At 46.2% G+C, this 13,092-nt stretch overlaps 1 protein-coding gene across 1 annotated transcript in view; it reads right to left on the bottom strand.

Annotated features, from left to right (window-relative positions):
* Positions 1-13,092, bottom strand: part of LOC103769313 (serine/threonine-protein kinase BRSK2) — a gene marked incomplete at its 5' end in the record, with an annotated part of 77,857 nt that overhangs the window by 55,939 nt on the left and 8,826 nt on the right. The window contains 4 exons of the mRNA XM_008936499.1: positions 646-677; positions 7,637-7,783; positions 11,028-11,096; positions 12,016-12,049. Of these exons, the coding sequence (XP_008934747.1) occupies positions 646-677; positions 7,637-7,783; positions 11,028-11,096; positions 12,016-12,049 (282 nt within the window). The remainder of the gene's footprint in view (positions 1-645; positions 678-7,636; positions 7,784-11,027; positions 11,097-12,015; positions 12,050-13,092) is intronic.

The following is a 13,092-nucleotide window of genomic DNA, read 5'->3' as shown; positions in this document are numbered from 1 at the left end:
AAACCACTCGACAGGCACGGGCTCTCCTCACAGACCTCCCATCTCACTGCCAAGACTGCTGCTTTTAATCAAGTCACAGAACTACTCTCACATCAACAGGTTACAAGGTCAGCAGCAGCCTCTCAGCTTGCTGTGAAGAAGGAGGAGGAGGAGGGATTATGAGACAGAAAAGCTCTTGTGTCATAGGTGCCTACTTATCAGCATCATCATTTTTGTTTCTACTTCGGGGAAAAGGCAAGATGCCAAGAAGGAAGAAATGAAAGCTTTCTCCTCAAGAAGGTATTAGAGGGGATTGTCTGTGGCACTTGGGTAGCAAACTAAACGTGGCTGTTATTTGGGGTTGTTTTTTTTTTGCTGACCACTTGCAGGTATCTTTTTAACACAGCAAGTTATTGGGCTGAAGGTTTTATTTCAAACAACTGTTAGTAAAATGTTCCTGGCTAGATATGTACAGAGCTGAAGTTATAGAAGTAGCTAAGGGTAAAAATGAAATATTAGATGCCTTTCTGTCCTCTGCCTCTTTCTCTCTCTGTGTGAAAGCTGCTCTCAAACTCCAGCCTCTCCCTTCAGAGATCAGGAGACTATCAGCTCTCATATCAGAACCAACGACTGCATGCAAAAGTGAATTAAAAAAGAGCTACTTACATATACCATATGTGTTTCTGAATATGTTCTAGCTGTAAAGGAAAAGAGAACAAGGGATTAGTGCTGCAAACAGGAAAGGTAACTCCACAAGACATCCTTATTCAGGGCTTGTTCAAATAAGTCCAACATTCTGGAGCTGGAGCTGTGCAAACAACAGGAACTTTATGTCCCACACGGAGCATCCTCATCCTCACCCACCCCCCTGGGAATGAGACTAATTCAGGACAGAAGGAAGCAGGCAGGAGCAAATCCCAGGAAAACACATAAGTACAAGACTTCAGAGGCAAGTGTTTTGGGAAGTTTTTCCCTTCTCAAGCCCTTCTCCTCTATAACTGAACTGAAGCAAACAAACAGCTCCTCTCTTTATGTGTCTAGCAGCTGATTCTTTCCTCTTAAAGTTCATTTCTAGCTTTGTTTTGGGGAAAAAAGAGAGAAGGAAACAGAAACAGGTTCAAACGAATAACGTGAATAAACAAAATAAATGGTGCATGTGTGGTACAACCTTCTCCCAGGACCCATTCTTGGCTGGCTTCACATTTATCATCAAAATCTAATGGCCAAGCAGAATAAGGTTCTATGTCAAGATAATACCATTTATGGTGCCCCTGCCTGAGCAGCACACTGCAAATTTCTTTCCCTTCCCTCTTTCCCATTTCACACAGAGGCATTTTAAGAGGTAACAAAGGACTGGCCAAAGCTGCAAGGGCAGTGGCCCTGCACAGCCATGCTGACCACACTGACCATGACCTCCACAAGCACAGGGAAGAGCAAGTGACACCCTTTTTCCACAAGAAACTCTCAACTGTAGAGAGAACAAACAGTTCATCCAGCAGCAGAACCTTCCCAATCTCCTAATCTGGTCTTTTTTTTGAAGAATCATCGCAGTAGAAAAGAACTTTTCATAGATGCCCAGGGGCTGTTCATTCTGAGGACAGTATTTCTCATATTCCTCACTCTGAAGCACCTTTGTTCATGCAGAGCAACACACAGAGGGTTCTGTCTGTGCCACAAGCAGGTGAGAGCTGGAAGGGAACTTCAGTGCTAACAGCCATGAGATGAAATCACAGACCCATTAAACTGGTCGGGAAGAACGGAGGCAGCTGTCCTGCTCTCATTACCTTCCACTTCAATCCCAGAATAATGAGAATTGGAGGGGAAAAAAAATGAATAAAGAGAGGAATGGACAAACACCAGAATCTCAGAGATAGAAGGTAAGTGGTTGGCACAGAGAGGAAGGAACTGGAGACCTGGGAAACCAGGAAGAGCTGAGGTCAGCTCTACAGGAGATCAGTTTTTAAGTGAGACAGGGTTTGTCCTGTAAAGAAACCTGGGAATGCAGCTTAGGAAAGCTGACAGGAGGCTGGAGGGGTGAGTGTGAGAGACAAAGAGCCTCCTTTAGAACCGAGTCTGTTCCAACACTGCAGCCAGAGGTGCAGATGGTACTTGCAGGTCCAGCTGGAGCTGGGAGCACCAGCACCCCCAGCACACAGTTCTGTGGGACAGGATTTTAGCACGGCTGCTCATCAGGTCCACAGTACTGTGAGGATCTGCTGAGGAGTGTGCTGTACCCTCCTGGGCTGGGTAAAACCTCCCTGGGAGATGCACATCCCCCCGTGACTCCATGTGCACCACGTGGAGGGCTGGAGACATTAATGACTGCAGACAAGATGCAGATGATCCAGCTAAGTGATGTCCAAGCCTCTTTCATGCCTGCTTCTCCTGGTGCATTTTCTGTCTCCGTGGGTCACATTGTTTTTCTGTGCCTGTGATGTGCAGAGATGCCATCGGGAAGCAGACAGCAGCACTTCACTCCCTGAGCCAGAGATGGGGAAGGAAGGAGGGTCACCAGTTCACATCTCAGTCACAGAACCTCTGGGCTCCTTCAGAGATGTCACAGAGAAATCCCTTCTGCCCATCCCTGCTGATTAACCTCCTTCAGGCTAATGAACCCACAGAATTTTTCTGGGAGAGTGGCCCTGTAGCACCTCGGGATGTATGTTGGAAGATGTAGGAGAGATCTCACAGCTTCTCTTCCGTTCAATCCACACCAAAACCACCGTGGGGAGGGACACGGGGATATCCCAGCTATGAAAAATATTCTACAAACCCAATTCCTGCTCCAATTTGAACTTAATCGCTTTGGAGTGTTACTACAGGCGTGCCTGCTGCTGCCAACACCTCCACTGCTTTTTTAAAGGTAATTAATTAACGCTTTGTTGCTTTTTGGCTGCATTAAAGTGACAGGAGGGTGATGGGAGGGCGATTGGTTTTGACAGGGAGAAGCCTGTGTGCTTTTCCTCAGCAGTGCAGGGGAGGGAGATCCACAGTGGGAGCTGCTCTCACTCCTCCTGCCTTCATTTAAACACAACGTTTAAACGCATTTAAGTGAGGGAGGCATTTAACAACCCTTCCCAGAGGGTTCTTCTTCTTGCTGTTTGCACACGAGTTCGCCCAATTTAATGCCATTTGGTGGAAGCTGTAAAAATGCTGCTCCCTAATATCTCCCAGCCACCGCAGGCAATCGTCTCCTGATGTCATCTCTGAAACAACAAACCAGGCTCAGATCTGTCCCACGGGCACAGCCAGAGAGGAGATTTCCTATCAAAATCCACATATCAAATATATAATAGTTGTATATTGAGGGAGCCCAGTCTGGGATGAGAGACCCAGGGTGGGAGAGGGCTGCAGGAGCTCCTCAGGAAGGGAGGTCTCCTCCCCCAAGGAGCTTACTTCTGAGTTCTAGGGCAGGGAACAACAGATGGAGACAGACAGGCAGATGGAAAATGAGGCAGTGCTGTCTGCATCCTCAGCACCAACCTCAGCAGAGCCACTGCCAGGCTGAAAACGTTCTGACCTGCAGAAAAATGTTCTCTGAGTCTGTGGATATGGATGAGGGCTTCTGGGCTTGAACCCCTGTCAAGCTTCAATGTTCCCTGTCCAGAAAGGGAACAGTCTCAGACCCATCTGTGCACCAAACTGACCCACACCTCAGATGAATCCTCCTCATTCAGAAGATCCTCCAGTCTGAGCTTTAGACCTCCTGTGTAGTTTCAAGACTACACAGTTTCCTGGCCAAAGGACTCAAGCTGGCAGTGCAAACAGCACCAGTAAACCCATTATCTGTGTCAGGAGCACCACAGCAGCCTCTGGGGACCTTGGCAAGGGTAAGGAGTCACTGTGTGACATGTGTAATGCATGAAAAGGCCCTTGGCAGCCAAGAGCTTAAGCCCAAACATCAACGGGACAATTACCTCCATTCTACATGTGGAGAAGTGAGATAATTTAAGTGATGTGATAGGCACCCTGCCCTAGGACCTTTGAGAAAAATGAAGAAGGAATCAGGTTAAGTCTTCCCTTGTTAATTTTTTCTAACATTCCTTAGATGCTGTGGTCCATCATTAGCAGAGATTAGATCCAGGAATGAAACAAAATGAGAGAGCAGAGAGGGGATTCAGAAAACGTGTGCAACTCCAGTTGAATGATGTTCAGGGATGGGTATTTCAGGCTATGTGGACACCCAACATGGAAGAGAAGTCTTCCTACCCTGGAATCAAACGTCAGCACTGGAACAATAACAGCTCTATCAGGATGGCTTGTTCTGCAGTACCTGCTCTGAACGATGCTCACTCATCTTTACAAAGAACGTGGACCAAAAGCTCCTCACTCTCCCCTTGGCCTCTGTGTTTCTGCAGAAGAAACTTTCATCTGAGACTGCAAATGGATTTCACCACAGGAGCTGTAATTCTCTGCTGTAGAGATGCTGAATCATTTGAAAACTCCAAGGGGAAAAAAAAAAATCCCTTTCTGAAGAGCACATAGCTAAAAGAAACCTCCCCCTGCAGCACTGCAGGCACCGAGAGCACTCGCTCCTCCCCAAACCTCCTCAAGCTTCAAACGAGTTCACTCCTCCCTCCCAGCACTGCTCAGTGTCCCAGAACCCCACTAATAGGGCTAAAACACTCCCCATTTCTAGCCTGCTTTCACATAAGGCCATTAGACATACATTTTTGTGCCAGTGTCTTCCTTCAGTTTAAATAATCCTTCTCTCCCTAGTAATTACCTCTAATGAACATGCAGGCGACCAGCACCACCTTTCTTAGACACCATCTGTGCCAACCAAGTGGAGCTCTTTTACCCTGTGCTGTTCAGATGGGCTCTCTCAGATGCTGACCTCCTTGGCACTCCTTCTTGGTTTGATTTCATCTTTCATGAACATAGGTGGCTAGAAAAACCATGACCACCAGCTAGGATCAACTTTTGTGGCCTAGAGAAAGCAAGACATGGATTCTTTTCTTCTAAAGCATGTTTAGCAGAACAGGCCAGGTATGGAGAGTGGTCAAGGACATCCCACCAACCATACCTGAGGCTAGGTAACACATGGTGATGGTGAACAACGTTCCACTGAGACACAATAAAGTCTTCTCTCCATAAATAGGAAAAAAAATCACACACAAAGAAAGGTGATGCCTGTTTCTGAAGGCAGGAAAAGGCCAGCAGCAATAACTGAACCTCCTCTCCATGAATCCTCTCAAGCTCTAGCTCTGAAGCCCAAGGATGGCAGCTGAATGTGAACACTAGTTCTGGGTTTGTTGCTGGTTGTAACAGATGGGCTGGGGAAGGTGTGGGTGTGCTGTGAAATGGCAATTACTGCACCCAGGGAAATGCAGCTGGATGAAAAGGGAAAGACACACAAATCAAAAAAGGAACAAAGCAGAGAGGGGAAGGGAAAAATGAAGGGGAAAAAAAAAATTCCTAGTGGCCTTACACTTCCCTGTGTTTTTCTGCTGAATTCACCAGCCAGATATCGAGCAAACGACCAGTAATGGCAACAGCTACATCTGTACTTATTGTACCCCAGCCACAATTTCCCTCAGATCTTTGTATAAATATCAAATTGCTTCAAGTGAGGTGTTTTCTAGGAATAGAGGCTTCCAAAGAAACCCTTATTTATACCCTTTTTCCACAGGACACAGCTCAAACAGAATTCAGATCTCTCCTCAGAATGCACCATGTATTCCCAGCTCCTGTGCAGTAAACAAAGAGCTCCCTTCTGCTAGCAGCATGGAAGTGTGACAGCAGCAGGGACAGCAAACCCACAGACCCTAAAATAATGAAAATAGGATTGCAGCTAACAACAAAGAGCTATCCTTTCTTTTTTTTCCCCCTCCCGGCTCTCAGCTCTTGAATATGTTTTATTTCAAATTCTTATTCACCATTCGCCGGGTAGTGCTTGTCAATAACTATCCAATCTGGCTTTTTTTTTCCCCTCCCTGAGGAAATAAGAGCTTAATTTTGATCAGGAAAAGGTCTAGGGGTGTGTGTGTGTGTGTGTGTGTGTCACTCTGCGACCTCAATTTACCTCAACTGTTTTCTCTCTCACGTGTGTACATTCTCTGCTGTATTACACAGCTCAAAACATTTTGGGGCTATGCTCTCTGGAAAAAGTCAGAACAATCTGAAGAACACCTCACATTTAATCATCTGCTCCTTGGCACACCTAAACCATCAGCACTGAGAGATCTGACAGACACAAAACCACCAGAAAAGCTGTTATGGGAAGGAAAGGGAGCTAGAGAGGGACCTGGTGGCTTTCTTGGAACAGCTGTCCCATGCCCTCAGGGTCCAGCCCTAACCTCTGCAGCATTCTTTCCATGAAAACACTTGGAAAAAGACTCTTTAAAACTCCGTTTTAAAATGGCTGTTTAAAGTATCTAATATTTTCAGTCATGGCTTTTTTCCCCCCACCCAATCTTATGTACTGCAGACGTGAGGGCTGCAGCGTGCAGGAGCAGGGATCCCAGTCACAGCATGGAGAACTTCCCACCTCTGCCACCCAAGGCAACGTGACCTGGTTCTGCAGTGGCTGAGGCACAAAACCCCAGCTGCAGCTGCCAGGTACCACCCTGCAGAGAGTTGGGGAGGGAGTTCCAGCTCCCTCCTTCTCACAGGCAGGTGCCTCCCTCCCCAGGTCCCCTCCGTAGCAGCCTCAGCAGCGAGGCCAAGCAGTGATCTGAGAGTTTATTTATAAATATTTTAGCAGACTGAGGAACCAGGAGGAGTTTTAAATTTACATTTCTTTATACCAACTCCCACTCAGAATCTGTGAGCTTAGTATATCTGTATCAAATCATCCCCACAGCCTGACAATAGGATTTACAAGGGCAACGTACCCACAGAGGCAGACGCCTCCACTGACAAGCAGGCAATCTTGCTTTCCAAAATGATTTTAATTGCTAATTCAGTTTCCTTTTTCATTGCCCCCAACGTTAACACGGTGTTAATGAAGGGCACAATCACTACACAGCACTCTGTACCCTGGCAGGGTCTCTGTTGGAGAGGTGGGATCGTATCCTAGATGCAAAGGATCTAGGGCACAATACTCAGTGCCAAGTGCCAGGAGCACAACACTGTGCTCAGGACCACAGGGCAGGAGATCAAGGAGCAGGCTGGGAGGGAAGACACTTGCTCTGAAGGCTGCTGGAGGATCATGCAGAGGAAATGCAGGAGAGAGCACGACGCAGGTTGCGTGGCATGATGTGAGGAGCCATCCCTTTTGTCAGAAATACAAGAAAAGCATCATCTGTTTGACAGCAAAGCTTCTAGGAATAGTCCTAACAGTTTTGCCCTTTCAAACACATCCCTGACAAACTGCTGTGCCAGCCAGGAGAGCCAGACAACTCAGGGGGACTCCAAAATGTGCAAATGGGGCAGGGGGACCACGATGATGTTAGGAGGGATTTCCTCTAAGTGCCCGTTGCTCCATACATAGGAGAATTATAAAGCCAGAGAAGGGGCACAAAGGAAATCCACCCTCGTGGCTCACCAGAGAAGGTAACTAACACCTTCCCAAAGGCTCCACCAACTCCTGTGCTCAGGAGGAAACCCATGGAGGTGGCAGCAAGTCAACGGGTCATTTAACTGTTCAACCATAAGCCCGAGGAGGTGACAAGTGAAGCCTTGCCCAGGTGACTGGCAGCAAATCCCTGCTTACCGTGAGACGTTTCGAGGCATCCACTTCAATCATCCCCCGCAGGAGGTTCTGGCAGTCGGGGGGGATGAAGTGGGGCATGTGGAACACTCCACGTTTCACCTTCTCCAGCAGCTGCCGCAGGTTGTCGTCGTCGAAAGGCAGGGCACCCTGCAGGGGGGGAGGGCAGAGAGGGGCACAGGGCAGTCAGGGAGGGGAAGGGGAGAAAAGCCAGGAGAAAGGTGGTGAGAGAAGGGGAAAGGGCAACTCAGCTCGTGTGAATTGTTATAAAAAGGGGGGCACAGGGCAGTCAGGGAGGGGAAGAGGAGAAAAGCCAGGAGAAACGTGGTGAGAGAAGGGGAAAGAGCAAGTCAGCTCGTGTGAATTGTTATAAAAAGTGAAAAAAACATAGAAATAATCCTGCATTTTCTCCGACGTAGGGAAGTAAAATGAGGACAGAGTTTTTTTTTATTAGACCTTTAATTACAAAATGACTACCAGTATAAAACCTAACACAAAAATATGAAATTGCCTTCCCAGGCAAATTCACCAAAGATGCATGGATTCCCTTCAATTCAGCTCAAGCTTTTGATCTGCTGGTATTCCTCCTGGGCATACTTTCACAGCAGCAATGTTGATCGTCTCCTTATTTTTAATCTTCCTGAGACACATTTATTGCAGACATTGAAAAGGAGGTGAGCAGCATTTGAGGGACTGTCAGTAAGGAGCATCCTCTGTCTGATGGAGCAGTGAAATGACACTGCTGAAAGACACCTGAACCACCAGCAGCCTTTGGAAGCTGCAGATTTTCTACCTGTTTCACACACCCCATCCAGCCCCATGCTGGGGCCAGGTCCCCAGTTCCTATTGCTTCCTTACTGGAGTTCACTTCTGTGAATGGCTTGAGGGTTTTTTTTTGGCTGATATTAAGCTTTGAATAGATCATCAGCTTGCCACAAAAAAAGCAGCAAAAGACCTATCCTTGCTGCAAGGATGAAAAGGGGGGGAAAAAAAGAAGCTGAAATCTTGAGGATAACTCCACCAGCTGAAGCTGATACCCTTTTATAGCAAGTCTGCACCTTCCTAGAGATTCTCACTTCCTCCCTTTGCTGCCTAATTCTAGTAGGTGCTGAGCTTCCTTGGTTTGCAGGGTGGTCTGTGGGAAGCTGCAAGCTGTCAGCTGCTGTGATAATGGAGCTTTATGTTGTCATTTCTGGCCCTGCTCTTACTACAGTGAGTTGTGCATCTGGAGAAGTGATCCCTATGGTTTTGGGAGACCAGAAGTCATCCCTATGGTTTTGGGAGACCAGAAGTGATCCCTATGGTTCTGGGAGACCAGAAGTGATCCCTGTGGTTCTGGGAGACCAGAAGTGATCCCTATGGTTTTGGGAGACCAGAAGTCATCCCTATGGTTTTGGGAGACCAGAAGTCATCTCTATGGTTCTGGGAGACCAGAAGTGATCCCTGTGGTTTTGGGAGACCAGAAGTCATCCCAATGGTTTTGGGAGACCAGCAGCTCCATTTACCCAAGCCTCCAAAGTCCCACCTGATGGCGTCTGCTCCTGGGAACCAGTTCCTGCTGTTTGCTCACTGGAGTGGCCTTGAAGAGCCTCCTGTCTTCTGTACCCCACCTCCTGAGTTACCTGCTTTTGTCCTAACAGCTCCAGACTTAAAGGAAAATCAGTTCTGATAGTTCAGAGCTTTGGCTAACACAATTTAAGCCACGATGAAGTCAGCAAGGCAGCTCTGTGGCGTTTCCAGAAGATAACAACTCCAGCTCTTTCAGGACTACCTCCTGCTATTATAGCTTGAGAGTTTTTGTAGGGTTTGTCCTGACATAATTAACTGGAGAGCTCTGCACTCTCTGTCAATAATAGACTGATTTCTATCGTTTCCCAGGCTCATGTATATATGTAGGAACAGATGAAGATGTAGCGAGAGAGGCACCAAATCTTGTCAGAAAATCCTCCTGAAAATGAAAAGCCTGCTCCCAGAAATCCAACCATCTTGACACCTTCTCTCTTCTATTCTTTCCAAATTCCAGAAGCTATATTAAGAGCTCATTATACACTTCTATTTTATTAACCATGAAAATAGCTGCTCAGGAGCAATAGATGACCAAGTGAGAGAGTTAAAATTCTTCCCTTGCAACATCAAGAGAAGATTTTTTCCAGTTCAGAAATGTCAGTGAATTGTAATGACTAAAACCAAAAAAAGAATAAGAGCAGTAAAGGAGAATTACAGCATCATACTGAGGTAACTTCAAGGTATTTTGATTCAGGCCACTAAAAAACTTACCTGTATATTTTTTTGAAACAAAAAGCCTTTAAAATTTTCCAAGCATTGTACACAAAAATAAGGGGCAGAATCTAACTCTTGACTATACATTGTGCTCGTGTCAAAATCAAACATTTAAGTGGAGTAATTAGGTTTACTAATAAATCTACAGGGACATGGAAATTTGACTTCAGGCTTGTTATATTTTATAATTGTTGATGATAACTCGAACTATGAGAGATACAGAAATTGTAATATGCACATAAAAGCTGTTCTCATTTTCAGGATTCAATCTGCAGGTGGCAGATTCTTAGGTGGATATAAAACCTATTTTCCTACATTCTATGATGGAAATCAATAACAAGTGCCAAGCTTGTCTGCCTTCAGCTGGACATCCAATTGGTGCCTCTTTAGGACTCTTACATTACCCCTGCAAAGCAGAATAAATTCCCCAGGGAACTGAAACTTTGATGGAAAGAAGGGTAAGTTCCAAGATACCACATTTTGAATGCTAAAGAATTACTGAGCCAGATGGAAACTAATTTAAACTTTGTACTACTGGCTCAGTTTGAAATTCCCAAGTGCACCAAATTAAAATGTAGCTCAATGCTTGCATGGAACAAAATTGTTGCACTCGAATCTTCTCTTGATAAAACACTGCAGTTAATATATATATATATATGGAGAGAGATAGATACACACCTGCTGGAACACATATAGGCACAGAGCAGAAAAATCAAATGCTTCCCAAATCCAGCTGTATTTTGATCTTGGGAAGGATCAACGTTAGCTGACACTCTCTGTATCCTGGAGTTGTAACCCTGTGCATCCCTCCCAGTCAAAAAATGTGCTGCAGTAGCAGAAAACAACGAGGAGCATTTATGGAGACAAAGCTTTTGATGCATGTCCATGCTCTCCTGTGCAGGGCAGCAGCATCCCAAAGCAGCAGGGGACTATTCCTCCTGCCATTCCTTTGGGATTGATGCAGAAATACAAGGAACAGATGCAATCGAGAGAGACAAAAATAGGGGAACTAAAAAAACCCCATCTGCACATGATGTCACTAGAACCACCATTAAATAGAGCAGCATTTTCAGATTTTTCTCCTCTTTTGAAAGGGTAGTGCAAGGTGACTCACCACTAGCAACGCAAATAAAATGACTCCACAGCTCCAGACGTCTGCTTTCCTCCCATCGTATTTTTCTCCCTGCACAGCAACGACACAGAGGTTCAGAAGAGGGCTCACTAGGAAATGGAGTCATTATCTCTGGAGAAAAAGGGAGGGGAGAATGGGAACCCCCACATTTCAACTCAGCAACCTGCTTCCCAAGGTGGTCTTCCCAACTAGGCGGCCAAGACACAGCCCATGAGTTGAAGTTTTGTGAATATTGTTTGACAGTCTTCTCTGGGGTCTGCAAGAACAGGTTCCAAAGCTGGGAGCAGGGCAGGAATGGTGGATAAATCAGGAGTGATTAGACCTGGCACTTAAATGGTGTCAAAGGAGCATTAAGGATGTCAACAAGGTGTTTTTCTCTTCCCTGGTTCTTCAGGGAGCTTGTCACCAGACACATGAGTTGTGAACTCATGGTGTTGTCCTAAGAGGCTCTTCCACGTGTTTCCTGCTTGGCTTTACATTCAAGATGTGTTTCAAAAGAGGGGAAGGAAAAAAGGGGCCACTGAAATCTTGGATATTTATTTTCAGAGGACAAAGGGAGAGCAGAGGGGAAGGAGAGTTCTTAGTGTTTAATGAAACCAGCATCACCGACAGCCAACCCTGGTTCTTCCACTGCCATGACACTACCTCAGAGATGGGAAGGCATATGGGACATGATCCCCTGGGTGGGAGGATCAAGTCAAAGGAGGCTGCTGTGTTTCTGTCTGACCTTGTGGCAGGGAGGGGACTGTGAGAGTAACACACCATCATTTCCCTCGTGTGGTCAGTGTGGCCTGATTCAGAGCTGGGCCAAGCAAACAAAACGCTTGGTACCTTCCTTCTGTCCTCTCTAGCACTGCCTGCCTCCTGCAGGCTTCCTGGACAGAAGGTCTACCTGCAGCCTTGCAAGGAGTGACACTGAAAAAAATACATAGTTCTATATATTTATACACACTAATGTTAACCAACTTACCCGGATGACTTCAGGGCACGCATAATGTGGTGATCTGAAACACAAAATACAGTCAAATGAAGCATGTAACAGCCTGGCATTTAAGGATTATGTGCATTTCCATGTTGTTTAGCAGAATCCTGACTGGCTCGCTTCTCCAGGACACAAGTGTGCAAAACCAGAGCTCTGTCCCCTGCCTCAGTGAGAACACATTTCTCTGAAACTCAGAAAACGGTCGAGCACGAGCACAACTCAAAATTCTCTGGCCTTAAGATGAATTTCTGCAAAGCAAGGAAGGAAGATCAGGCATGTTCTGGGTCTACAACTCCAGCCCCACCAGCTCAGAGGGCAGGCTCACACTACACTGCCTTTGTATGAAAAAAAGACAGGGTGCTATTTTCAGACCAAACACACCCATCCCTAAACCACACCTTGCATCCCTAAAACAAACCTTGCATCTCTCCTTCTAAGACTGCTCCCAATTACTCCAGAAAAGCTGCCCATACACGATTTCAACATGCAATATTTTTTTTTCCCTTTAAAAAAAACCAGCAGCATTATTACCTAGTGAGTTAATATATTCTTTTTGCATCCTTCCACCCATCTATCTCTGGTTTGATTCCCGCCTGAGAATAGTTAATTACTTCGGCTTGCCAGGTAATCATTTTAATTCCTAAAGATTATAGCCACGGCTATTTATTTTATAGCCTTCATTAAAATAACTTGACAAGTAAAAGGGAAGCCAACTGTCTGAGGCCTGTGTGCAAATCATGCTATTGTTTATGCTGACACCTCCCAGCAGCCCCCGAGCCCGTCCTCGTCTCCGCATTTGTTTCTCGTGACAAACGCCAGCGTGGCTGGGCAGTGCCTGTCTCCCAAAGTAATGAGCAGCCCAGCAGCAGGGTGAGCTTGGCTTTGTGCTGGGATGCTTCGTTAATGCCCAGGGAGACAGCCCCTTAATTGAATTTCCATCCACACTGCATTTATCTTATGGTAAAATGTCGTCCCCGTGGGCGCGCCGCGCCCCGATTTGGGATCACAGCTCTTGGCAGGGAGGGGTAATAAACTCAGGGGACACTGGGGACTGAGGCTACCTTG

This window comes from Merops nubicus, unplaced genomic scaffold (genome assembly GCF_000691845.1).
Source record: "Merops nubicus isolate BGI_N331 unplaced genomic scaffold, ASM69184v1 scaffold7473, whole genome shotgun sequence".
In the NCBI taxonomy this organism is placed as follows: Eukaryota; Metazoa; Chordata; class Aves; order Coraciiformes; family Meropidae; genus Merops; species Merops nubicus.
Note: the sequence above shows the minus strand (reverse complement) of the source record. Positions and strands in the feature narration are given on the sequence as shown.